At 56.6% G+C, this 25,206-nt stretch overlaps 2 protein-coding genes across 2 annotated transcripts; both read right to left on the bottom strand.

The window, feature by feature from the left end:
• Positions 1-653: 653 nt before the first annotated feature.
• LOC120641122 (PHD finger protein ALFIN-LIKE 7-like) lies at positions 654-3,343 on the bottom strand. The gene is made up of 5 exons (XM_039917109.1): positions 3,082-3,343; positions 2,936-2,968; positions 2,046-2,274; positions 1,287-1,404; positions 654-1,195 (listed from the first exon to the last, which is right to left on the bottom strand). Exons 1-5 carry the CDS (start codon positions 3,188-3,190, stop codon positions 920-922), a joined length of 765 nt encoding a protein of 254 aa, XP_039773043.1. The 5' UTR covers positions 3,191-3,343; the 3' UTR covers positions 654-919.
• A 1,956-nt stretch (positions 3,344-5,299) lies between these two features.
• LOC120641121 (ferric reduction oxidase 6-like) lies at positions 5,300-24,462 on the bottom strand. Its single transcript, XM_039917108.1, has 6 exons — positions 24,191-24,462; positions 23,564-23,891; positions 23,205-23,475; positions 6,143-6,398; positions 5,619-6,048; positions 5,300-5,505 (listed from the first exon to the last, which is right to left on the bottom strand). Exons 1-6 carry the CDS (start codon positions 24,260-24,262, stop codon positions 5,315-5,317), a joined length of 1,548 nt encoding a protein of 515 aa, XP_039773042.1. The 5' UTR covers positions 24,263-24,462; the 3' UTR covers positions 5,300-5,314.
• Positions 24,463-25,206: the final 744 nt, after the last annotated feature.

The following is a 25,206-nucleotide window of genomic DNA, read 5'->3' as shown; positions in this document are numbered from 1 at the left end:
ATTATGACTGAGCTCTCTTGTTAGTGCTGGGCACGGTAATGTAATCCTAATTGTAATTATAGACCTTCTTTCATATGCTGCCAGGTGCTTATGCATGAGAGCTTGTAAAGATTACTGTCGCATTATGGACCTGTCTTAACCGTCTTGTTAATCACCTTGTTCGTATCATTAACCTTTGGTGCTCAAATTGCCTCGTTCAAGCGTTGGTGCTTAAATAGGTTGACCCACCTTGTCAACACACTGTAAGCAATGGCGCTAGTGCATACTTTAAACATCTTGTGCACTTTACAGGCACATAGATCCCTCCAACACCAATGTTTGGAGGTGAGATCTTCAACGGTGATGGCTTCGACAAAACAATGCTAGCATAAGCAGTAGCCACGCAGCCCAATCTGATTCCTTTATTTCCTGCAAGTAATTGGCGTACGTAGCTAAGCTAGTAGATCCGTTTTACTCTTCTATCTCTAGTGTCAACAGCGACATCAACTTACAAAACCACTGGGAATGTAATATTCCCTATGAACCATCTGAACCGAAAACGTGCATGCAGATTACGTCAAAACATTTCCAGGTAAAACGAGAAGCATGGCTTCTGAGAAAAAGGAAGAAAGCAAAGGCATCTCTTGTAAGTTGCGACACAGGAATCACAGCAGTGCGCAAGAGATGGGTCATTACCCACTAAGAAACCACTTCGTTACTCTCATGGAGAGTTTTGACAATCCATTAACATAACACTTCTAGTGCACTAGGAGAGCAGCAGCGGTCACTACAGTACTAACAACTACGTCCAATGTTTAGATAAAACTAATACAACTGCTGGGGCAACTGGCAGTCTGCCGCTGCTGAAACAGCAGGAAGCAAGAATCCCCCGGCTCAAGCCCTACCAACCCTAACTACATCAGCCAGGAGCGTCCCACGCTCACTCTCTGCTCCTCTTGTTGCTGCAAGCCGGGCACTTGTACTGCTTGATGTGCTCTGCCTTGGCAGGAGTGATGCGGACACAATTGCCATGGTACCAGTTCTCACAAATGTCACAGCCTATCCAGAATTCACCATTATTAGAATAGCTCCCTCCACATGTTCCGCACAGGTAAGCTTGATCCTTATCACCTCCCTCTTCTTTGACCATCTGTTCCTCCTGCTTTGGCAGGGGCTGCTTTGCTGGCTTGCTATTTGAATTGGGTTTCTTGGATGGCTGGAGTTGAAGGAAAAATGAATGAATTGTCAGAAACCAGTGTGAATATTTGAACAAGAAACAAAGCAAGTTATTGAGCATGTGTGCTTACTTTAGAACCCGACTTGCTTTTGCCGTTGCTGTTGGGGGGTTTTGATTGCTTCTTCCCACTTCCTGTCACAACTTCATATACAGTGGGAAAATTACTGATCATCGTAAAGAGCCGTCTCCTGCAATGGCCAACATCAGATTTCCCAATAACTAGTAACTTTTAGCAAAGACAACAATGTACTACTACCTCAGAGAGCAGGTTTCTTCACAAGCAATAATTTAAACATGATCATGCAAATATAACCAGAATTTACTATTAGCACTTGGACTTTGGAAAATAAAAAACAGCTGAAAAGGTGGTCCCAACTCCCAACTCTTTACTGCTATGCAAGAATTAAGTTGATGGCAGTGATAGTGCCTTCATATTGTGCATACATGTGTGCCCTAGGAGGATGGGATTATATGGATATGTACCACACATTGATGCTTGTTTTGCCTCCTGATTTATCTTTCAGGAAACAATTGTTGTGCACGATGAATAGGTTGACATCTTATGGTTACTACAGATATGTGCTCGGGAGACCGAACTATCCTTTCCAATACTGGCAATGCCCATAGCAGCCTAGATTCACAGATCTAATGCAATGAAACTGGAACCTATCATACACGGCATTTCTGAATGACATCCTGAGAAGACAGTAACAAGCAAAGTAAGCATTTGCTAAAACAATCATATTGGACACATGGAAATAATCTATTTGAGAAGTTTGGACTTCAGAAATAGAAATATAAAGACATTGCAATAAAAACCAAACCAGACCTGGCATCTTTATCAAATCCAAAGCGAGCTCCAAAGTAAAATGCCACAGCAATTAACCACGCATCACTGTGTACAGCAACCAGCGTGAGCCAATCTTTCTCGGCCATTCCATCACGAGCGAAGTTTATTCCCAGTGCTGGCTCTGGAAGTTCAGGAGGAACTTCCTCAGCTGGAAGGGTCACTTCCCATGTTTCATTAGACAGTCCATAGAGGCACAAGTTCTCCTTCTCTGGAAAAATAAAGACCACTTTACATTAGCTTTATGAGTATGAAAGAGACAGCAAGGCCCATGACACAAAATGGCACTTATAATGCATAAGAGAGTAGTAGTAGGTTGATTAATTAAAGAAAACAAGCAAGCATATAAAAGCTAACTCTGCCAGAGCCAACAGAACAACTAATGTATCTTCACAGAAGCCAGAAAAATGCAATGCAATTGGGACAATTCTACAGCTTCAGGCATGAAAGGCCTGTCCAGTCTAATAAGCTTCTGGTCAACTGGTCGCTGCCCATAATTTTTTTTTCCTGATTCCCAGGTAAGCATAAATGCAAGTGAACGCTAGCATCCTCTAATTCGGATTAACAATGGCCAAAGGTCAGATAAACAATACAAACCTTTGTTGCGCCCTACAAGTGGCCCAAAATTGCAAGCATATTTACATAGACTTAACGCCCACAGTACAGTTGACTAACTAGTAATTCCACTCCATCGACACAGACGCCCGTGCATCCTAATCGATTAACTAAACACCACAGAAATCAATCCTGCCACAGCGGCGCACTGGAACTTCAATTAGCGCCACAACAGCAGTCCCAATCCAGTATCCCTAAAGCTGTAAAGAAGTTGAACACCGAATCCAGCGGAAATAAAGGAAGAAGTAAATCCTCACCTGGGTCGCACATCTTGTAGAACTTCTCCACATCTGCGCGCCACGAAAACAGCCAAGCAAACGAAACCGTAAGCTACGAATCCCGCACCAAAATCCAGAATGAGAAAACGACCGCGGGAACGAGAGGGGGGGGAGGGGGGGGGTACCGGTGGTGAGGGCCTTGATGATGCCGGCGCGGCGGCCGCGGAAGTCCCTGAAGACGTCCTCGGGGGTGCGCGCGTTCGGGAAGATGGGGGCCGAGCCGGATTCGTCCATCGCGGCCGTTCGGCCGCACCACGACCGCCCGAGAGGAGCGGCGGAGGCGGCCGAGGCGAGGCTAGGGTTCCGGCGGAAGAGGCCGCGGAGACGGCGGCGGTGGGGGGGGGGGGGGGGGGGGGGACGGAGAGGATTAGAAATTCAGAGCCGGGTGGGCGGAAGTTGAGGGAGTGGGGGATTGGTGAAGGAAGGTGGACTCGAGTCCCTCAGATCTGAAGATGGGCCGGGCCGTATCTATTCGTGGGCTGATTAGGTTAGCATATCTTCTCTGATTCGACCTTTGGGACCCTTCATGAACGTATATATATATATAAATATGAATATAAATATTACTTACTTTTATATGGATTCAGAATCGAATTGTGTTAAATGCATCAAATATTGATATCCACCTTATTCGCATACTATATAGCTTATTTAAATATTCAGATACAAATACGGTATGAATATTAAATAACTAGTTACATATATAATATATTCATCTGCTCTCTAAACTCCTTCCATCCGACAGACGGACGGGACCATACCATTTTCATCCCTAGGAGCGAGCACCGGAGACAGAAGGGTGAAGAGGAGGGCACTAAAAGCCGGCTTGATTGGATGTTAATTTTTGCTCGGCTAAAATTGTGGCAAGCTAATATATCTGGCTTGCTAAAATTAGTGCATGCCAAATTGTTGGCAAGAAATTTAGAGATTCATTTGGTTTAGTGCCAAATATGCTAGCCAATACTTTCCCCTCTTGTAAGGTTCAAGAAATTTCGAATAACTTACCATGATTTTGGTCAAAAATATTGAGGTGATCAAATTTTAGACATGAATCAATTGAAAGCCAAATATTATTGGCATGCCTTAATTTTGGCATAGCAAAAATTGGTAGCAAACCAATTAGTCTCTAAAAAATGATGGAGACGAGGCATTCAAAAATCATCAGATGCAATGGTACGTAGGTTTTCACACAATGCAATGTCGAGTAGTACTGCCAGACATCTTAACCTTACGTGCTTTTTTTTTCTCAAATACGTAAGAGAGTTGCGTATTATATTAAGAAAAAGAGAACTTGAAGTCTCATTTACAAACACAACGTGCCACACTGGTAGTCAGGGGCGGACCTATAGGGTGGTCCATATGGGCCTTGACATACTAAAAAATAGGCCAGGTCCATGTAAAAAATTCCTATCTTCAAGCCCATTAGCCTGTTAAAATTAGGCTGGCAAAAATCTCTCATGAGAAGCTCTCCAGTCTCCTCCGACCTCACGGCTCGCGCACGAATCGCTCCAGACCGCGTCAACCCATCGCTGTTCGCCCCCCAGACCCCAACAGGCGAAAGGTGGAAGCTGCAGGCGTGCGGCGGCGACCGGCGAAGCCGGCGGTGCGGCGTCCCTCGCGGCCGCCGACTAGCGCTGCCTGCCAGCTGGACGCCCTACCTACCTGCGGCCTGCACAGGCGCACGGCAAATCTCCACCAGCTCCTTTCCCAGTTCGGCAGTTCCCTCGGCTAGAATCCGGCAATCCGTCCTTTTAGTTGTTGAATTCAAGACAATATGTTATTTCTTACTTGTATCCCGAGATACTTGGTGAATTTTTACTGTTGTTTACCGAATTAGAAAATGGATTATACCATTTTGTATGCGAAAATTTTAAACCTAGGTCCGCCACCGCTGGTAGTGGGCGCTCCCAACTCTACTGCTAACTATTACACAAGAGCAACAAAAAGTAGAGGTAAAGCCAGAGCTATTACTCGACAAACAGACAACCTAGTTTCATCGCGCCCTCTAAAATCCACTGCTCTCCGAAGTGCTTGATGGTCTGAACCAGCTGCGAGACAGAAGCTTCAGCGTTGCGGAACACTAGCATTCCGTTCTCTCCCACGCAATCAGCGAGAACAAAGTGCCGAACCCTTTTCAACTACTTGCAAGGTGTTTCGATCATGCATGAATATGCTATACGCGTACAGATACACATGCTTGATTGTCTAATTAACATTTGTATAACTATCATCTACGTATAATGATATACACTAACTATACAGCATAATTACAGAGCCAGCATGTAACATTGAACAACTGCTCGATGTGCGCTGTGCAGCATGCATGTGTGCCTCACGGGCCTACCGGCGCGTGTGTAATCAGAGGTCGAAGCTGTGGCTGTTGAAGTGGAAGACCGCGCGGCGGCCGCTCTTCCCCGCCCCGCCGCCGCGGCGGAGGTTCCGCGCCCGGCACTCCCTCGCCACGCTCGCCTGCAGCCCCTGCGGCCCGCACACCAGCACGCCCACGTCCGCCGCGTCGCCGGCGCGCTCCACGAAAGCCGCGAACTCCGCTGAAATATCAATCCACAAACAGATCAAACCGGCCGTCCACTCGCTGCCAAACCGCCACTTGATTGATCACCGCAGCCGCACAGCCAGTTTCGGTTTCAAGCTAGTTAGTTACCTTCGAAGTCTGGCCGGCACCCGTACCGGGTCGTCCGCAGGGCGGCGAGGCCGACGCCAGGGGCGTCGTCGTCACCACCTGCCGCGGGCGCTGTCTGCGGCTCGGCGCGCGGCGACTGGGAGGCAGCGGCGTCCCACTTGTCGTCCTCCAGCCTCCGCTTCTCGGACAGGTGCCACAGGAGCACGACGAGGCCGCCGGCGGCCATGCACAGCATGAACAGGAGGCCCAGGTACCACCACGCCACCACGTTGTGGGGCTTCACGTAGTACACCTGCACCAGGGCGTACGCCAGGAGGAAGCCGAGCGTCGACGCCAGGAAGTACATGGCCGCCCAGAAGTTGTCCCCGGTGCCGACCAGCCCGGACATGGTCGTCCCGTTCTTGACGAACATACCAGGGACTTTCTGGTCGTCGCCGCCAATGCCATCCTCCTGGTGCCATCGCCATGGAACAGTGAGCTACTTCTTCGGGGTCGTGGATAACAAAGAAGCGAATTCTTTGAGCAATGGACTGCGTGATACTTACCAATGGAGCCTGGGTTTCCTGGGTCACGAATGCCTGGATATCCAAGCGCAACTTGTCAGAGACAGATGAACTGATGGTCTGCGCATCGACGGCCGACAAGAGAGAAAGCTCCTTGGACTTCTTCACTGACCACAGGACAAGCACGTTCTTGGGCATGCATTGCTTGCCCTCCTCGATCCTGTGGATTATGTCACTCAAGATCGCCAAGAATGGTGATATTCCAATTCCTCCTGCCACCAGGATGAGATTCTCGTACCTGGATGTGTATCATGCTGTCGGGTGCCACAATTAGGGACACCCTAATTGTGGTACTAAGACCGTTTTTTTAAAAACACAAACACCTGATAAGACGGCTAAGCCCACGAAGGCCCACGGCCTGCTTCCCATTCAGAGGAAAGGGAAGGACCCGACGAAGCCCAGCATGCGGCCCATCCGCATCCCCCTCGAGCGGGTGACCAATCTCCGCCTCGCTCGAGGGTCCCTCTCTGGCCCGCTGGGCAATCTCCGCCTCGCTCGAGGGTAGCGGATCTTCCCTCGAGCGGGTGACCAATCTCCGCCTCGCTCGAGGCCATCTCTCGGCACAAGGGACAAACGGCCCCGCCGCCCAACCGACCGCCGTACGAAGGCATTAAAGGCCAGCCACTCCGCCACGGCTCAAAGGACGGGCGGCGTCAGACTGCCACTCCCGCAGTGGATGTGACCGGCGTCCCGTCCGCTGACCCCGGTCACCGCTCCGCCACCCCAGTCGCTGTAGCAGCACTGTGGGCATTCAACGCAGGGCAAGACAAGTTGGGGAAGTCTATTTCTAGCGCGCGCGCCTGGCCGCGATACTGTCGCACAAGGCTGCCCCGCTGCTGCTCCCCCGCCATCCACAGCGTCCTCCGGCTCCGGCGTCCCTCCGGCACCTCCGCGCCACCCTCCACCACTGCTGTCGCTAATCACCCCCAACCCTAGATCCACCGCCGGCCGGCGGCGTCCCCGCCGCTGCCTTGGCAACCCGCCTCCACTGCCGCCTCGCTGCGCCGCCCTCGCAACCCACCTCCACCGTCGCCTCACCGCGCCGCCCTCGCAACCCTGCCCCCCCCCCACCTTCTCAGGTCGCCGGTGGCCACAACCGCCCCCGGCAAACCCCGTTCCTCGAAGTCCGGCCGACACAGCTTGAGGAAGAAGATGAACAGGACCTTGTGCGACGCGCTGGATTCCACTCGCGCGCGCGATAAATAGACTCACCCAGACAAGTTGGCGCCGCCCCCGTTACTACTCTGCCGACGCCGACCATCCGGACTCGCCTCCCGCTGGGGAAGGGGTCCAATGATGTCACGTGTCCTTCTGAGAAGGGCACTCAGCACGTACGGGTGGGACCCCGGACCTCCCCCTCGTGGGGTCCGGGACTTCCACACGCTCCCGGACCTTCTAGTGCGCACGCCCGCACTCCGACCAGGGGGTCCGGGACCGTCCCTCGCCATTACTACCGCCGGGACACTGCAGGACGACCGGTGCAATCTTCGCGGGACCAAGGACGAAACCCAGGATGACAGCGACGCGCGCCGCCTTCCCATAGTGTACTTCCTACAGTGTTCGACCACTGTACCCGCGATTCGGGGGAAAACGACGACTTTCGCGCCCCTACACTCATGTACACCGCCCCTCCTTACAACTATAAAAGGAGAGGGTGGGCTTCCTTTTGCGCAGGCTGATCTGATCTCTCCAATCTAAGGTTGGAAGCAGGCTCTCTGATTTTCCCCTCAGAGAACTCTCAGCACTACTGAGCACACACCTCAACCGACTCCACTTCTAGCAGAGACTTGGGAGCTTTCCTCCCTCTCTCGCCTCGCTTGTATCCCCTACTACAAGCACTTTGGGTGCAAGATAATACAGTGCCCTCGCACACCGCCTTTGCTGGACGTACGGCCCCGCGGCCGGAACCAGGATAAACCGTGCGTTACTGTGATTGCCTCTTGCATCATCATCTGGGACGAGGAAACACGCGGCATTTACTAGTGGGATCCAGGCCCCCGGGTCGGGACACCGACAGTTGGCGCGCCAGGTAGGGGGGCCGCGTGACATTTTCTCTCTTTTTCCCATTTAATCTCCAGGAATGGCGAACAGATCCAACCCATACCCTATGGGTGTTTCGGATCCGTTCCCAGCGGGACGCGAGATCTCATTCGGGAGTCTCGAGTTCAGGGCAACCGGCAACGGTTACCTCATGCAGCTCCTCTCCTCCGAACACGACCTCATCGCCCCGACTACGCCAGCCCGGCGCAACAGGCGCTCGGGAAAGCGTTCGCGACAAGCACGCGCGGAGTGGCGTCGTGCAGCACGCCACAGCTCCCCCATGTGGGTTGAGGCTGGCATGTCGCAACTCAGCATCGAGGCGAACGGGGCTACCGTTCCGCCATCACGTGCCTCGGCATCATCTGTGCCGGCACCGTCATCTGCAGCGGTGCTAGTGCCTCCCAGGGTGGGCTCGACCTCGCCTTTGCCCTTCCCCTTCGGGATGCGCAATACTGCCGCTCGCACCTACGCCTCTTCGATCAGCACTAACTTCGCCGAGTATGAGGATCTGCCGGGTCATCATCTTCTATCAATCCGCAACCTCATCGCATCGTCCCTCGATGAATCCTACCCCGAGGCAGCGAGCTCGATCGCCGACGACGTCAACTTCTTCATGAACAACTTCGCGGCCGAGGAGGCCGAGGACTACTCCGGGGTCTACGACCCCGACGCTCTCCGCTCGTTCCAGCTGGCGACGGCTTACTGTCTCACCTGCTCCGAAGACTCCAGCGAGGGGGATTTCGATCCTTCCCGGGAGTGCTTCATGGTGGACCATGCGGACGGGCAAAACGACAATGCTCCAGCCAACGACGAGGACGGCGGGGCGGACGTACGGGCAAAGCAACTGGTGGTCCCGCCCGCAGCCCTTTCCTCGTCAAGTTCAGCAGCGCGACAAGCTCAACTGGCGCAGCTCAACGAGCTCCAAGCCAAGCTCGACGAGCAGCGTCAACAAACTCAGGAGCTACGCGCCGCACTCGAGCAGCAGCGTACCGTGCGTGGTGCACACGCCCAGGCGGCGGGACGTGTTGCGCGGGAGCGCATCCTGGCCGACGACAACGTCGACAAATCTCCGGAACTGCAAACGGCCGGCGAAAAGCTCGTCGCTGCGGCCTACCTACTCCAAGCTATGCCCGAGCCATCGACACCTTCGGGTCGTAACCTGCGCCGCGAGGCACAGGAGCTCATCGAGCAAGCTGCCGTACAGCAGGCCGAGAGTTCTGCGTCTCGTATGTGCTCGAAGGCCCCGGAGCAGCGTGATGGGACTGCGCATCAGGACCGTGAGGTTTCTGTGCACACACCCCCAGCGGGGAAGGGCAAGGCAGCCGTAGCGCCCGACGCGAGGGCACCCTCGGTGCACGAGCGCATCGGAAGAGTTCCCGTAACGGAGCGAATCCGTGATACTCGCGGGCACGCTGGCGACGGCGATGCCCGCAACGTCATCAACGGCAGGAGGTACACCCCTCGACGGGGTGGATGCTTCGACCCTGAACACGACAGGGGTGAGTCACCGGAGCCTCCAGGCACCTGGGCGTTCAGCCGGGAGATTCGAACAGCATCTTTTCCCCCGCGCTTTCGACAACCCAACACCCTCGTCAAATACTCGGGCGAGACTGATCCTGCAGTCTGGCTCAACGACTACCGCCTAGCGTGCCAGCTAGGCGGCGCGATGGAGGACGCGGTCATCATCCGCAACCTTCCTCTTCATCTTGCTGACGCCACACGAACGTGGCTCGAGCATCTGCCCGCGGATCAGATCCACAACTGGGCCGACTTGGTCCATATCTTCGTGGGCAATTTCCAGGGCACGTACGTGCGCCCCGGGAATTCCTGGGACCTCAAAGGGTGTCGCCAGAAGCCCCGCGAGTCCCTGCGTGACTACGTGCGACGCTTCTCCAAGCAGTGCACCGAGCTCCCCAGCGTCACCCATGTCGAGGTCATCAACACTTTCCTCGAGGGTACGACGTGCAGGAACTTGGTGCATGAGCTTGCGAGAAGCCGACCCGTTAACACCAATGAATTGTTCGACGCTGCCACCAACTACGCCACCGGCGAGGAGGCGGTTGGTGCAATCTTCGATGACAAATCGAGCAAGCGCAAGGATGATGCGCCCGCGTAGGGCAGCAACGTCAAGCTCAACGCCCCCGCCAAGAAACAGAAGCGGGGGAGGAAGGGAAAGAAGCCGGCCCCGCCAAACCAGCGCGGGTCGGGGCAGGCAGAGGACTCCGAGGAGGCCTTCGCAGCCGCCCCCGACCGCAAAGGACCTCGAGGGCCCCCTCGAGGCGGTGGTGGCCAGTTCGACGACATGCTTAAGAAGCCGTGCCCTTACCACAAGGGCCCGGTCAACCATACCCTCGAGCAGTGCGAGATGCTCAAGAAATACTACAACCGCGTCGCGCATCGCGACGAGGACAAGAAGAAGGATGCTGGCGACAAAGGTGGGGATGACGAGTTCCCCCCAGTGGAGAACGCCTTCTTCATCTTTGGAGGAACGACGACGAATATGACTTCTCGGCAGCGCAAGCGTGAGCGCCGCGAAGTCTTTTCCGTCACCAAGGCCACACCATCCTACCTCGACTGGTCGAAGGACACCATTGCCTTTGGCCGCGAGGACCACCCCGACTACGTCCCGCACCCGGGACGATATCCGCTCGTTGTCGACCCCATCATCGGCAACACCCGCTTCTCCAAGGTGCTCATGGACGGAGGTAGCAGCCTCAACATCATGTACGCCCCCACCTTGGAGCTCATGGGGATCGGACTGGACAAGCTACGCCCCAGCAAGTCGCCATTCCACGGCGTCGCGCCGGGGAAGCGGGTCCAACCCCTCGGCCAGATCGATCTGCCTGTGTGCTTCGGCACAGCAGCCAACTTCCGCAAGGAGGTACTCACTTTCGAGGTGGTGGGATTTCGAGGGTCCTATCATGCCATCCTCGGTCGTCCTTGCTACGTCAAGTTTATGGCCGTCCCCAACTACACCTACCTCAAGCTCAAAATGCCGGGTCCGAAGGGCGTCATCACCATCGGCTCTTCGTTCGAGCACGCCTACGAGTGCGATGTCGAGTGCGTAGAGCGCGCGGAAGCTCAAGCGGAGGACGAGGCCCTCGCAGCCACCCTCGACAAAATGGCGAGCGAGGCCTTGGACTCCACGCACCGACACGCCGGGAGCTTCGAACCCGCCGAGGGTATCAAGAAGGTGCCCCTCGACCCGAGCCACTCCGACGACAAGGCGTTGCAGATCAGCGCCACCCTCGACGACAAATAGGAAGTGGTGCTCGTCGATTTCCTTCGCGCCAACGCAGATATCTTTGCGTGGAGCCCCTCGGACATGCCTGGCATACCGAGGGAGGTCGCCGAGCACTCTCTTGATGTCCGACCCAACTCCAAGCCGGTGAAGCAACGCCTACGACGCTTCGACGAGCTCAAGCGCCGGGCGATCGGCGAGGAGTTGCAGAAACTTCTGGCGGCCGGATTCACCAATAGGTATTCCATCCCGAGTGGCTCGCTAATCCAGTATTAGTAAAGAAAAAGAGTGGAAGCTGGATGATGTGTGTGGATTACACTAGTCTAAATAAGACATGTCCGAAGGTTCCCTTTCCTTTGCCGCGGATCGATCAGATCGTAGACACTACGGCGGGATGCGAACTTCTATCCTTTCTTGATGCCTATTCCGGTTACCACCAAATCAAGATGAAAGAGTCCGACCAGCTCGCGACTTCTTTTATCACACCATTCGGCATGTACTGCTACGTTACGATGCCCTTTGGCCTCAGAAACGCCGGAGCTACCTATCAACGGTGTATGCTCCACGTTTTCGGAGACCAGCTCGGGCGGAGCGTAGAGGCATATGTCGATGATATCGTTGTCAAAACCAGGAAGGCGGACGACCTGGTTGCTGATCTCAGGATCGCATTCGATTGCCTACGGGCCAAAGGGGTAAAACTTAACCCCGAGAAGTGCGTGTTCGGGGTGCCTCGAGGCATGCTCTTGGGCTTCATTGTCTCCCAGCGGGGCATCGAACCCAACCCTGACAAAGTCTCGGCCATCACTCGGATGGGACCGATCCGAGACCTAAAGGGGGTACAGAGGGTCATGGGATGCCTAGCGTCCCTTAGCCGTTTTATCTCGCATCTCGGCGAGAAAGGCTTACCCCTGTACCGACTCTTGAGGAAAACCGAGCGCTTCACGTGGACCCCCGAAGCTCAAGAAGCCCTCGAAAGGCTGAAGGCATCGCTCACCCGTGCTCCCATTCTTACACCACCTACGGACGGCGAGCCCCTCTATCTATACGTAGCTGCGATGACCCAAGTGGTCAGCGCGGTGATCGTTGTTGAGAGACAAGAGGAGGGTCAGGCTTTGCCCGTCCAGCGGCCGGTGTACTATATCAGCGAGGTGTTGTCTGAAACCAAGACACGCTATCCGCAGATTCAGAAGCTGCTCTACGCAGTGGTGTTGGCTCGACGCAAGCTGCGCCACTACTTCGAGGCCCACCCCGTCACAGTGGTCTCGTCTTTCCCCTTGGGAGAGATAGCCCGCAACCGGGAAGCCGAGGGTAGAATCGCCAAATGGTCTGTGGAGCTTATGGGGGAGACACTCACCTACGCCCCCCGCAAGGCAATCAAGTCCCAAATTTTGGCTGACTTCGTGGCTGAGTGGACGGACATTCAGCTACCCCCATCACAAATCCGGGGCGAATGCTGGACTATGTACTTCGACGGGTCGGTAATGAAAACTGGTGCCGGCGCCGGCCTCCTCTTCATCTCACCTCTCGGAGAACACATGCGGTATGTAATCCGCTTGCATTTCCCTGCTTCGAACAATATGGCGGAGTATGAGGCCCTCCTCGGTGGCCTCCGCATCGCCATCGAGCTCGGTGTCAAACGCCTCGACGCGCGCGGTGACTCTCAGCTCGTCGTCGACCAAGTGATGAAGGAGTCTAGCTGCCACGACCCGAAGATGGAGGCATACTGCAACGCAGTACGCCGCCTCGAGGACAAATTCGACGGCCTCGAGCTCAATCACGTCCCGCGCAAGTGCAACGAGGACGCGGACGAACTGGCCAAGATAGCCTCGGGGCGGACCACCATCCCCCCGAACATCTTCGCTCACGACATCTCCAGGCCCTCCGTCGAGTTCAAGCAACCGACGGAGTCAGGCCCCTCGTCCGCCGGGCCGTCCGGTGGGAACCCCCCGGCGGACGGGGTCGGGCCCATGGATACTGACTTCGGGACAACCTCCGCGGACGAGGCCGAAGCGATGGAAGTTGACGAGGCCCCCGCTTCGCGAGACTGGCGCGTTCAGTACCTTGACTGGATGATTCGAGGGGTCCTACCCTCGGACCGCGCTCAGGCACGACGCCTTGCCAGGCGGGCCAAGTCCTTTGTTCTAATCGACAACGGGCTACACAAGCGTAGCCCCTCGGGTGTCCTGCAATGTTGCATTCCCATCCCCGAGGGCAAGGAGCTGATCCGCGACATCCATGCTGGCATCTGCGGCCACCACGCCGCGCCACGCACCCTCGTGGGTAACGCGTTTCGGCAAGGCTTTTACTGGCCCACCGCGGTCGCTGACGCCACTGACGTCGTGCGGACTTGCGAGGGATGCCAGTTCTACGCCCGAAAAACACACCTCCCGGCCCATGCTCTGCAGACCATCCCCATCACGTGGTCGTTCGCCGTGTGGGGGCTGGACCTCGTCGGTCCGTTGAAGAGGGCGCCCGGGGGCTTCACCCACTTGCTGGTGGCGGTCGACAAGTTCTCCAAATGGATCGAGGCTCGACCCATCGGCAAGATCAAATCCGAGCAAGCAGTCCAATTCTTCACCGACATTGTCTTCAGGTTCGGGGTCCCAAACTCGATTATCACCGACAACGGCACCCAGTTCACAGGCAAGAAGTTCTTGGCGTTCTGTGACAGCTTCCACATACGTGTGGACTGGTCAGCTGTGGCACACCCACAGACGAACGGGCAAGTGGAGCGTGCCAATGGCATGATCCTCCAAGGACTAAAGCCGAGGATCTTCAACAAGCTGAACAAGTTCGGCCGAAGGTGGCTCACAGAGCTACCCTCGGTCATCTGGAGCCTGAGGACGACCCCGAGCAGAGCTACGGGTTTCTCTCCGTTCTTCCTCGTCTATGGCGCCGAGGCCATCCTCCCCACCGACTTGGAATACGGATCGCCAAGGCTCAAGGCATATCAAGAGCAACGAAACCAGCGAGCTCGCGAAGACTCGCTGGACCAAGTGGACGAGGCTCGAGATGTGGCACTCCTGCATTCCGCGCGCTACCAGCAGTCCCTACGAAGGTATCAAGCGCAGAGAGTCCGGCGCCGAGATCTCAACGAAGGGGACTTGGTGCTGAGGCTTCGACAGGACAACAGGGGCCGCCACAAGCTCTCGCCCCCATGGGAAGGACCGTACATAATCGCCGAGGTACTCAAGCCCGGCACGTACAAGCTGGCAAACGAGAACGGCGAAGTCCTCACCAATGCTTGGAACATACAACAGCTACGTCGTTTCTACGCTTAGCATTTCAAGCTATTTCTATATTGTTCATAATCGCATTTTCAATTCCCCGAAATAATAAGAAAGCACGCTTCACTTATCGCTTTTTTGGGAACCTTCCCGACCCTCGAGGGCTCGGGCGCGCACAAACATTGAGGTACGCTCGGCTTTACCCTCGGCAAAGCCGAGCCTCCCTCGGGGGCTACTACGGGGGGAACCCCCGAACGTCCCCAAAAAGTCGCCAATGTTTTTCGAAATATTTCCGTCTCGACCCTAAGCTTCTCGTATCCTTGGAAAAAACGGACGCGAGGCGTAAGCAACTACGGTACGGGGCTGGCCGAGTCGTGGGACCGCCTACGCCTCCGGGATACGGCACCCCCCTCACCACCCTACGCCTACGTTGCTTATGAACACGAACTTCCTCGCAGATGTTTATCTAAGTCGCATATGAAGAACACGGAAATAAAGTAAAGAAACACAGGCTCGAACACACAAGGCCTCGACGGGCCACACATTCAAATTACGAAACAAAATCCTTTATATTCATAGAGTGCGATTACAAAGTGCGACTATGATATAAACACTAATCTATTTACATGGGCTTCGAGGCCCAACCGTCCTACAGGCTACCATCCCCCCTTGGGGGTCTTCAGGGGCGTCGAATTCGGCGATGGGAGGGATGTCCGCCTCGAGCTTCTCGGCGAGGACGGTGGCGAACTCCTCCGCGGCCGCATCGGCTTCATCCATAATGGCCGACGCGGCGTCCGCGTCCGCATCATCGGGCACGACGTACCCCGACGACACCCTCCCGAGATCCATGAGGTAATGCGTCGAGGCCACGGCGAGAGCCCGCAGGACACCGAGGCGGAAGGTGCTCTTGGCGTGTTCGGCAATCCGGCCGCCTAGCGCGCGCAGGCGGCTGATCACCGAACTGCCCGAGACGGCACCCTCCCCCTCGAGCTCTTGACACACACTCACGGCGGTCTGCTCCAGCTCAGCAAACTCCATCTGTACCGCCGTGAGCGCGGTATGGACCGCTTCCTTCGCCGCGGTCTCATCCGCCACCTTTTGCCTCAGCTCTGAGCAAAGGAAATCGACATTAGCCACGAAAGAAAGCAAATCGACGAAAAATCGAAGGTACTCACCCGCCATGTTCTTCTGCGCCTCCTCCCTCTGGGTACGGGCTGCCTCCTCGAGCGAGGACAAGGAGGCTTCTTTTTCCTTAAGGCTGGCCCCCATGTTCTGGAGGGCCACCTCCTTCTCTTCGAGGGCATCGCCCTGTTCCTAGAGGGTCCCGGTGAGCGCAACCACGACCACCTCTTTGTGGAGGAGCTCGGCCTTCTGCTGCTCGAGCGTGGCACTGAGGCATTGCAGTTCGGCGCTCTGCGCCTCCGCCTCCCGAGCTCTCTCCTCGAGCGCCGTCCGAAGACGCTGCAGCTCGGCAACTTGTGCCTCGGCCTCCTGGGCCTTCTCCTCCGCTGCCGCCCTCTGGACGTCCCGCTCACCAGCAACCCGCGCCAGCTCCTCCTCCAGCGCCCGCTGACGCGCTCCCAGATCGGCCATTTTTGTGTTGGCGTCGATGTTTTTGAGCACCAGCTCGGCGTTGTGTTGCCCGAGCTGGCTCATCTAGGAGTACAGCCGGTTCATCTCGGCGCTCTTCTCGCGCGAGATTTCCCTCAGCTGCTGCAAAGGGGGACGGCGTGGGTGAAGATGCGCAAAAGCTAAAACCAAATACGATCAATTTTCGGCGGGAAATACTTACCTGGCTGACCTGGTAATCCGCATTCTGATGGAGCTGATAGGCGCGGTCGAGGGCCTGCAAGATCTCGCGCCCAATGCCCATCTGCTTGTTCCAGGCCTCCTCCTCCTCCTGCTCCTTGCGAAGGAACTCTGAGGGGACACCGGACGGGACGATCACCCCGAGGTGGCTCCCCTCGGACGCCCCCGCTTCGAGCATGCCCACGCCGGGCGACGCGAACTCGGCGATGTGTGCGGCGGCCCTCGCCGCAGCAGCGGGGTCGATATCTATCGAATCCCCGTACTCCTCGCTGCTGTCCGGCAGCTCCACCACTGCCGTCGTGCCCTCCTGCGCCGTTGGCACGGGCACTATTGCGACGGTACCCTCGTCCCGGGCCTCGGTGGGCTCCGAGAAGGGGGCTCCTTCTACCCCTGGCGCCTCTTGCGCCATGTCCTCTGTGAGGCCCTCGCCCTCGGCCCTCGAGGGCTCGAAGACGAGGGTCTCCTCCGCTGCTTGACCGGCAGGGCGCTCCTGCGCGTCCCCGCCAGTTTCTCCTTCTGTGACCGGTCGGGCGGCGCTGTCCGCGTCGCCCTGACCGGCCTCAACTTGAATGGCCGCTTGGGCGACGCCACCGGCACCGCCCTGGCCGGTCTCCTCGGCGTCGGCCGCCTGAGCAGCCGCCTCGGCGCCACGCTGGCCGGCGGCACTCTGACCGGCATCACCCTCCTCCTCCCGGGCTCGCTGCACCACCTGGGCCCCTCGGGCCACGACCTCCCGTAGCCTAGCGGCCGCCGCCTCGAGATCCACGGCGGGCGGGGGCTGCGGCGCGGTGTGCGGAGTGCTGCGAGACCCGGTCTTGAGAGCTTTGGCCGGGGCAAGCCGTACTGCATCCTTGGGAACGGCCTCGGGGCTGGAAATCAAGAGACGCAAGTTGAGCAGGTTCGAGAAATTTACCAAATACGTAACGAAAAACGAAATCCAAAATGCTTACCCAGATCGAGCACTCATGCTCCGCTTCCTCGTGGCGCTCTTTCGAGCCTGGGGCATCGAGCTGTCCCTCGAAGACTGCCCCGAGGGCGCCCCCCTCGTGTCGGCCCGATGGCTCGAGGCTGCCAGCGCGGACGACTCCTCTCCCGCCGCGGTCTCGTGGCCGCGGATCAGCACCTGGGGCGCAGGCGACCCCTCGCCGGCCGCCGGCGAGGATGACCCCCGCACCGCACCCTCGAGGGAGGGATTCGCCGATGACCCCGCTACGGCCCCCGGCTCCTCTGGCGCCACGGTTGCTCCCTCTTCCGAGTCCCACAGGTAGAACGGTGGGGGGCTCGCGCGCGCACCTTCCCCATCGCTCCTCCGAGCGTGGTCCTCGGCATCCGTGGCCTCCTCCTCGTCCTCCTCCGAGGACTCAGGTGTGGCGGGCCGCGGCTTCCCCTCCGCGCGAGCGAGCTGGCACGCCTTGTTGTGCCTCGCTTTCCTCTTCCTTTTTCTCTCGGCTTTTGCCTCCGCCGCGTCCTTCCGCCTCTTCATCTTCTCCGCGTGGAGGCGATTGATCAGGCGCTGTTCCGGGGCCGGAGGCCTCGAGGTGCCACACCTCAACCCCTGCAAAATGCACAAGAGATAGGGTCAGGAGAAGGAAACTACACGATGCATGACGAGTTCGAAGCCAAAACTTACCAGGGAAATATACCCCGGCTCGGGGCGCATCTTGATCCTCCAAAGATCCGCGGGATCTTGGGGAAACTCCGCCACCGCGTACTTCGCCCTCCGGGCGGCGATGGTATAGGAGAGAAGCTTGCTCGACGTCCTCGAGCCTTCAACCTTGCTTCCGGGGGTGAGTTGGTAAATCGGCAGGGCCCTCTCCACGAGAGGGATCACCCTCTGCCGGTGAAAGTTCGCGATGACGGCCGCCGCCGTCAACCCCTTCCTCGCCAAACGCGCCAGCGCGTCGGTGAGGCCCTCGAGCCTGGCTTGTTGAGCTGGGGGCGACACCCCCCAGTCCCACTTCGCCGGACGCTCCCGAAGAACCTTGTTGGTAAACGCCGGGAGCGCGCCACTGAAGTTTCGAAGGTAGAACCACCCTCGGCTCCACCCGGAGTTGTTTGTCGTCATCTTGCTTGTGATGTAAAGGTTCCTCCGGTTCGGGCGGACATGGAGCGTCAGGCCACCGGCGTGCGCGAACCGCCTCGGCTGGTTCCGCGCGTTCTCGACGAAGAGCTCGCCGCGGAACAAGTGGATCCAGAGATCCCAGTGGACGTCGATGCCGAGGTACCCCTCGCAGACGGCGACGAAGACCGCCGCCTGCGAGATGGAGTTGGGGCTGAAATTGTGCAGCTCCACTCCGTAGTACTCGCGCAGGGCCCTCATGAACTTGCTGATGGGGACGCCGAAGCCCCGTTCGTGGAGGCGCACGAAGCTTACGACGTAGCCCTGCGGGGGCTTCGGCTCAGACTCATCCGGGTGCGGGGAAATCCACGCCGGCGCCCCCACGTCGGAGTTCCGCGGCAGCAGCCGATCGGCGACCAGCTGCTCCAGAACCGCGACGGTGGCGGAGGACTTCCCCCATGGCAAGGGCTCCTGGATGTCCGACATCTCCGAGAGTCGAGGGGGGATGGGAAAAGGAAGGCTCCGAAATGGCTAAGTCTCTCTCTCTCCCTCTTTTTCCTTTCTCCTTCTCGCTCTTGGCTACGGGTTCAGGAAGCAACGGAGGCGGAGAAGGCGAAGGCGAAGCGGGATGGAGGCAAATGGCCAGGTGAACCCAAAACATCCCCTTCTTCTCCGTATTTATTTACCACGGGGGGCGCACCCACAGCCATGGCTCAAATCTACCGCATTCAATGCGGTAGATTTTGCTATCACTGACGGGTGGGCCCCACGACCGCGGAGTTTCCCACGCGCGCACGCGGCGATAAATGCGGCACGGTAACCGGCTGGCGTGACGCGACTGTTGTGTTATCCCATCCGTCAGCCGCCGCCCACGCCGCTCCGTCTGCCCGAGGCCGACGCCTGAAAAGGCACGCCCCCGCCGCACCGCATGAATCGGGCCACGTTCGCCCACCACCAGCGGAAGACCCGCGCGCACGACTTGCGACTCTGCGTCGTTTCAAACCAAGACAGAATATTCCTTCTGGGGTCCCTTTACCCCCGAAGGAATCGCATTCCGAGGCCTTACTGATCAGGGGTTCGAAGCCTGGCCCTTCGGGGGGTTCGACAGGCGCCTCAGATCGCCAGAGTCAGGAACTGCAAGGATGTGCCGTACAAGCTACCCTCGAACACGGAGTTTGAGACATCCTACGCAGTGTTCAAGGCCAGTCGAGGGTGCCTAGAAGGGGGATCCCATCGAGGGAGAGCATCGAGCCCTCGAACCCTACCGAATGGGTTCGAGCCCCGCCTAGCGAACCCTCACAAGCGCTTTATGAGACGTGTCTACGGACCACAAGCCGACCCCTATCGAACGGGGCACGGACGTCCGCTTGAACAAATCCGCTAATAGCTCACTGAAGCAACCATAGCTCGCGGCCCGGGCATGGGTAGCATGGTGCGCTTCTCCCCTCCTCCCTGCGGAAGGGCGACGAGGGTCGTAATCGGAGTCGAGGATTCCCCTGAACTCCTTCATGCGGGCATGGGCTCGGGGGCTCCCCGCACACTACGGCTCCAACCACACCCTCGAATAAATCAACAACCGTCACTTGTGAAGCTCTACGCGTAAACCGAACCCACCGCTATTAGCGTACGTTCCCCTGAGGGTCAAGCTGAACGCCGGGCCGCTGTACCAGCTCTGAGAATGCCGAGGCCGGCTGAAAGAGTGCCGATGCCGGCTGAAAAAGGTGCAGGGCAGCCGCCCCAGCAAAGCTACCCAGTGGGACGACGTTTACAGCCCTTGGACGAGCACAAACTCTCCTCCAAGGCCTCGGGGGCTACACCCGCGGGTGCGCTGACGCGCCCCCGCGAAAATGACTTCACACATATTCGAGGGTCGTAAACTCTATGTACGCCCCTGTACCCTCGGTAATCTCCTCCGTAGGAGAAAAAGGGGGACTTTATTGCTCAAAGTGCAAATAAAGATTACAAAGGGTTGCCGGCGCGAAGCCATCGAAAGATACAAACACGTTGCCACCTGCGTGGCAATTTTCCCTGTCTTGGGGAGGAGCAAGAGACGAAGAAAGGCACCGAGCCCTTAGCTGACGCAACAGCGAGGCTGCTAGGGATGCGAGAAGCGGCCCCCAGACCTCACGGGTCCAGCGGGACGCTCTCCTCGCAAGCCTTCTTCTAGCGTCTCCTCCACCGAAGACTATGCGGGGGGTCGAGCTGGCGGACAGCGCCCTCCGCACCGTCTCCCCGAGGGCAACCTCGTCGTTTGGGGGGACGACGCAAGGAACAGCTGCCCAACCTAGCACTAACGCCATGGTCGGGCGCTTCCATCCCCCTTCAGGCTAGGGGACATCGCAGGAGCAGGACCCCACGGGCCCAATGCTCTTCTGCTGATCCCACTGAAGCTGAGGGATGGTGCGCACGCCCACTCCGGTCTTCCCCTACCGCTCGCAAGCATTCTTCTAGCACCAAATGCCTAAAAAAAGCCAGGCCACCTCATCTTTGGGCCGGCCCCAAGAAGGCAAGGGAAACATTACAAGATTTAGGCAGGGCTGGAAGAAAGAGTTGGGAGGCTGGAGAAGAAAGGGAATCCCACGACCCCTATTTATAGCTGCGCCGGGCATAAAGCTTCAAGCTTTTCGAAGAGCGGAGGCTTGTATCGCCCGTGACGACACAGCGCTCCACGAGCAAAGGCTGTCCTCGGTCACCGCGCCGAGACACGACCGAATGAAATAAAGCGGAGCTGAGCCCCTGGACGCTAAGCAGTGCAGCATCGGCTCTGGCCGGCTGCCCTCGAACGGCGCGCCGCAAAGCAATAAGGAACGCCGGGGCCAAGGCCCTGCGCACGGGACAGCTCGATAAAAGCACCAGCTGCCAAGCAGCAGGTGCCACCGTCGCCCTGGCCCCCCTCAGTGCGCGGACACGTCTTGTCCTTCAAACAAACAAACAAAGAGGCGCGCGCCTCGAAGTACACCCCCCACGGGCGTACTATCCTGACCGGCGTGTTGTCACACCCGCCGGGCCCGCGCTCAGGCGCGCCCAGCAGGTGCACGACTTTGACTAAACACGTCAAGAGAGAAATCGCCGAATTACCCTTTGGACGAATCCCATGACTCGACCAAAGCCTCGGGGGCTACTGTCGGGTGCCACAATTAGGGACACCCTAATTGTGGTACTAAGACCGCTTTTTTAAAAACACAAACACCTGATAAGACGGCTAAGCCCACGAAGGCCCACGGCCTGCTTCCCATTCAGAGGAAAGGGAAGGACCCGACGAAGCCCAGCATGCGGCCCATCCGCATCCCCCTCGAGCGGGTGACCAATCTCCGCCTCGCTCGAGGGTCCCTCTCTGGCCCGCTGGGCAATCTCCGGCTCGCTCGAGGGTAGCGGATCTTCCCTCGAGCGGGTGACCAATCTCCGCGTCGCTCGAGGGTAGCGGATCTTCCCTCGAGCGGGTGACCAATCTCCGCCTCGCTCGAGGGTAGCAGATCTTCCCTCGAGCGGGTGACCAATCTCCGCCTCGCTCGAGGGTAGCGGATCTTCCCTCAAGCGGGTGACCAATCTCCGCCTCGCTCGAGGCCATCTCTCGGCACAAGGGACAAACAGCCCCGCCGCCCAACCGACCGCCGTACGAAGGCATTAAAGGCCAGCCACTCCGCCACGGCTCAAAGGACGGGCGGCGTCAGACTGCCACTCCCGCAGTGGATGTGACCGGCATCCCGTCCGCTGACCCCGGTCAACGCTCCGCCACCCCAGTCGCTGTAGCAGCACTGTGGGCATTCAACGCAGGGCAAGACAAGTTGGCGCCGCCCCCGTTACTACTCTGCCGACGCCGACCATCCGGACTCGCCTCCCGCTGGGGAAGGGGTCCAATGATGTCACGTGTCCTTCTGAGAAGGGCACTCGGCACGTACGGGTGGGACCCCGGACCTCCCCCTCGTGGGGTCCGGGACTTCCACACGCTCCCAGACCTTCTAGTGCGCATGCCCGCACTCCGACAAGGGGGTCCGGGACCGTCCCTTGCCATTACTACCGCCGGGACACTGCAGGACGACCGGCGCAATCTTCGCGGGACTAAGGACGAAACCCAGGATGACAGCGACGCGCGCCGCCTTCCCACAGTGTACTTCCTACAGTGTTCGACCACTGTACCTGCGATTCGGGGGAAACGACGACTTCCGCGCCCCTACACTCATGTACACCGCCCCTCCTTACAACTATAAAAGGAGAGGGTGGGCTTCCTTTTGCGCAGGCTGATCTGATCTCTCCAATCTAAGGTTGGAAGCAGGCTCTCTGATTTTCCCCTCAGAGAACTCTCAGCACTACTGAGCACACACCTCAACCGACTCCACTTCTAGCAGAGACTTGGGAGCTTTTCTCCCTCTCTCGCCTCGCTTGTATCCCCTACTACAAGCACTTCGGGTGCAAGATAATACAGTGCCCTCGCACACCGCCTTTGCTGGACGTACGGCCCCGCGGCCGGAACCAGGATAAACCGTGCGTTACTGTGATTGCCTCTTGCATCATCATCTGGGACGAGGAAACACGCGGCATTTACTAGTTGGGATCCAGGCCCCCGGGTCGGGACACCGACACATGCAAAAGTCATGAACTTGACCTTTTAACCAATGGCATTTTTTTCAGCTAGTGGCTAGGCAGTATTTGGGTTAACTGAAAACTCACATCAAGTGATAGGGAGATTCATGTCCATACGGCCCTTCCACACAGGCTGTTATGCGGCCACATTGCAACTCGGAGTCACCCCTGTTCTGCTCCTGGACATCGGTGATGATGCTCCTCAGCTTCTCAGTCCATGTGCTCAGTACTTTTATGAGAACCGACATGTGGTATCTCCCATCCATTGGACTCGAAGATACGCTGAACGGATGCCACTGCAAGAATGACAACTCGCGCACTTGGATGAAGATGAAACTGAGAGCATTGTAGCGGAGACCTGTAGAACAAGAGGCAACTTTTAAAGAAACAGTAACAGCAGAAATGAAACAGTGATTAATGCAGTACAAGGAAAATAAGCGCTTTACTTGCTGGTTTTGAGAAGACTAGCTCCACTGTCCCGCATGGGCGGCAGGCAGCTGAAATGATGTCAACTTTGGCCCTTGACTGCCAAAACCTTAGGAAGCGATCGAGCATGAAGAGGAAGATGGCCCCAGCTGAAATGCTGAAGATGAAGTCGCCGACGTGTAATGCCAAGAACACGACAAAGATGACGTAGAGTTGGTGGGTGTAGAAGAAGAGCTCAAAGAACCTCTTCCTCACTGGGTGAAGTGAGGTCACCCACATAAGTAGGCCAGCTGCCAAGCTGATCACGCCAGGGAAGTTTGCAATTCCAACTTCCTCCCATCCTGCCATCTAGAAAGACAGAACCATGTACACTTAATAAATCACAAGTACTGAGATATAGAACACTAGTAACAACAAACTTTGCCATCAGCCACAACTCGTAAACATTTTCGGATCTGAGAGTGTTTTCAGTCATATTCTAGTTATCGACCATCAGTATTTTCTATGTTTCAGAAACATTTCCAACAAGAATTCACTAGTCAATAGACTGCAATTTCTTATAAACCAAAACAGCAAACTAAAAACAGGTAAGGCATTGACCATGGAAAATCATAATCCGGAATGATTCTACATCACTCTGTACTTACTTTTTTAAGTAGGAGCCCCTGCATGGACCATTCGATCACATAGCACAAGCCATGCAATGTAAAGAGAGCCATCGTGAGATGTCCGAGCCAGACGTGGTATCTAATAGCATGCTCAAATGGAATGTCGATAAGCCGAAGAAGAACTGAGCCCCTCGCAACTGGCAGGAACAGGAACAACGTGCAGAACAGCCCAACTGATCCTAAGCGGAGGCCGATGACATGCAGTATCAACTCACTGCAAGGAAAAACTTATAATACCTTAGAACTTTGTTGATCAGATCATCAAGTAACCTATGTCACCGACTACATTAGGCTATTCAACTTTTAGTTGTACGAGCATGGTACTTATCTTCAGACTCGACAAATCATCAACACTTGTTCTTACTAACAGAAGTTTTGTAGCAAACTACATTTTTCCCAGCTCTTCCAGCTATTTTTAGAATATCCTTACTATCTACTTCCACCATTAAAACTTTGTATCTCCTCCTACTTTTAGAATATCCTTACTATCTCCACGATTTTTAGAATATCCTTAACGCTTGAGTTTCCGTTTCGAAAAATTCAACTGCAACTTTTATTTCGCTCCAGTTCGCACTAGAGTGGCCAGCCCTAGGGGGCGGGTTTCGCACGAGTTTTCGCACCAGAAGCGAAAACTCCGAAAACACACCAAACATGAGTTTTGGGTCAAATGGAGTCGATTGGGTGCGTTTGTTCCGAAAAATTCAACTGCAACTTTTATTTCGCTCCATGCACCAGAATGGCCAGAACGGCCCTAGGGGGCGGGTTTCGAACGAGTTTTCGCACCAGAAGCGGAAACTCAGAAAACGCACCAAACACGAGTTTTGGGTCAAATGGAGTCTATTGTGTGCGTTCGTTTCAAAAAATTCAATTGCGACTTTTATTTCGCTCCAGTTCGAACTAGACTGGCCAGAATGGCCCTAGGGGGCGGGTTTCGCTCGAGTTTTCGCACCAGAAGTGGAAACTCCGAAAACGCACCAAACATGATTTTTGGGTCA

This window comes from Panicum virgatum, chromosome 7K, assembly GCF_016808335.1.
Source record: "Panicum virgatum strain AP13 chromosome 7K, P.virgatum_v5, whole genome shotgun sequence".
NCBI lineage: Eukaryota > Viridiplantae > Streptophyta > Magnoliopsida > Poales > Poaceae > Panicum > Panicum virgatum.
The sequence above is the reverse complement of the archived record's forward strand: the minus strand, read 5'-3'. Positions and strand labels throughout refer to the sequence as shown.

Bases quoted from the DNA above. Each gene is read 5' to 3' on its own strand.
- LOC120641121 (XM_039917108.1), bottom strand. From the start codon at position 24,262: ATGGCTCTCTTTACATTGCATGGCTTGTGCTATGTGATCGAATGGTCC. The intron at 23,476-23,563 runs GTAAAGCGCTTA...CTTGTTCTACAG, and splicing joins AGTCTTCTCAAAACCAGCAA to GTCTCCGCTACAATGCTCTC. The intron at 6,049-6,142 runs GTAAGTATCACG...CGATGGCACCAG, and splicing joins AGGAAACCCAGGCTCCATTG to GAGGATGGCATTGGCGGCGA.
- LOC120641122 (XM_039917109.1), bottom strand. From the start codon at position 3,190: ATGGACGAATCCGGCTCGGCCCCCATCTTCCCGAACGCGCGCACCCCC. The intron at 2,275-2,935 runs GTGAGGATTTAC...TTATTTTTCCAG, and splicing joins CTACAAGATGTGCGACCCAG to AGAAGGAGAACTTGTGCCTC. The intron at 1,405-2,045 runs GTCTGGTTTGGT...TGGCCATTGCAG, and splicing joins GGATTTGATAAAGATGCCAG to GAGACGGCTCTTTACGATGA.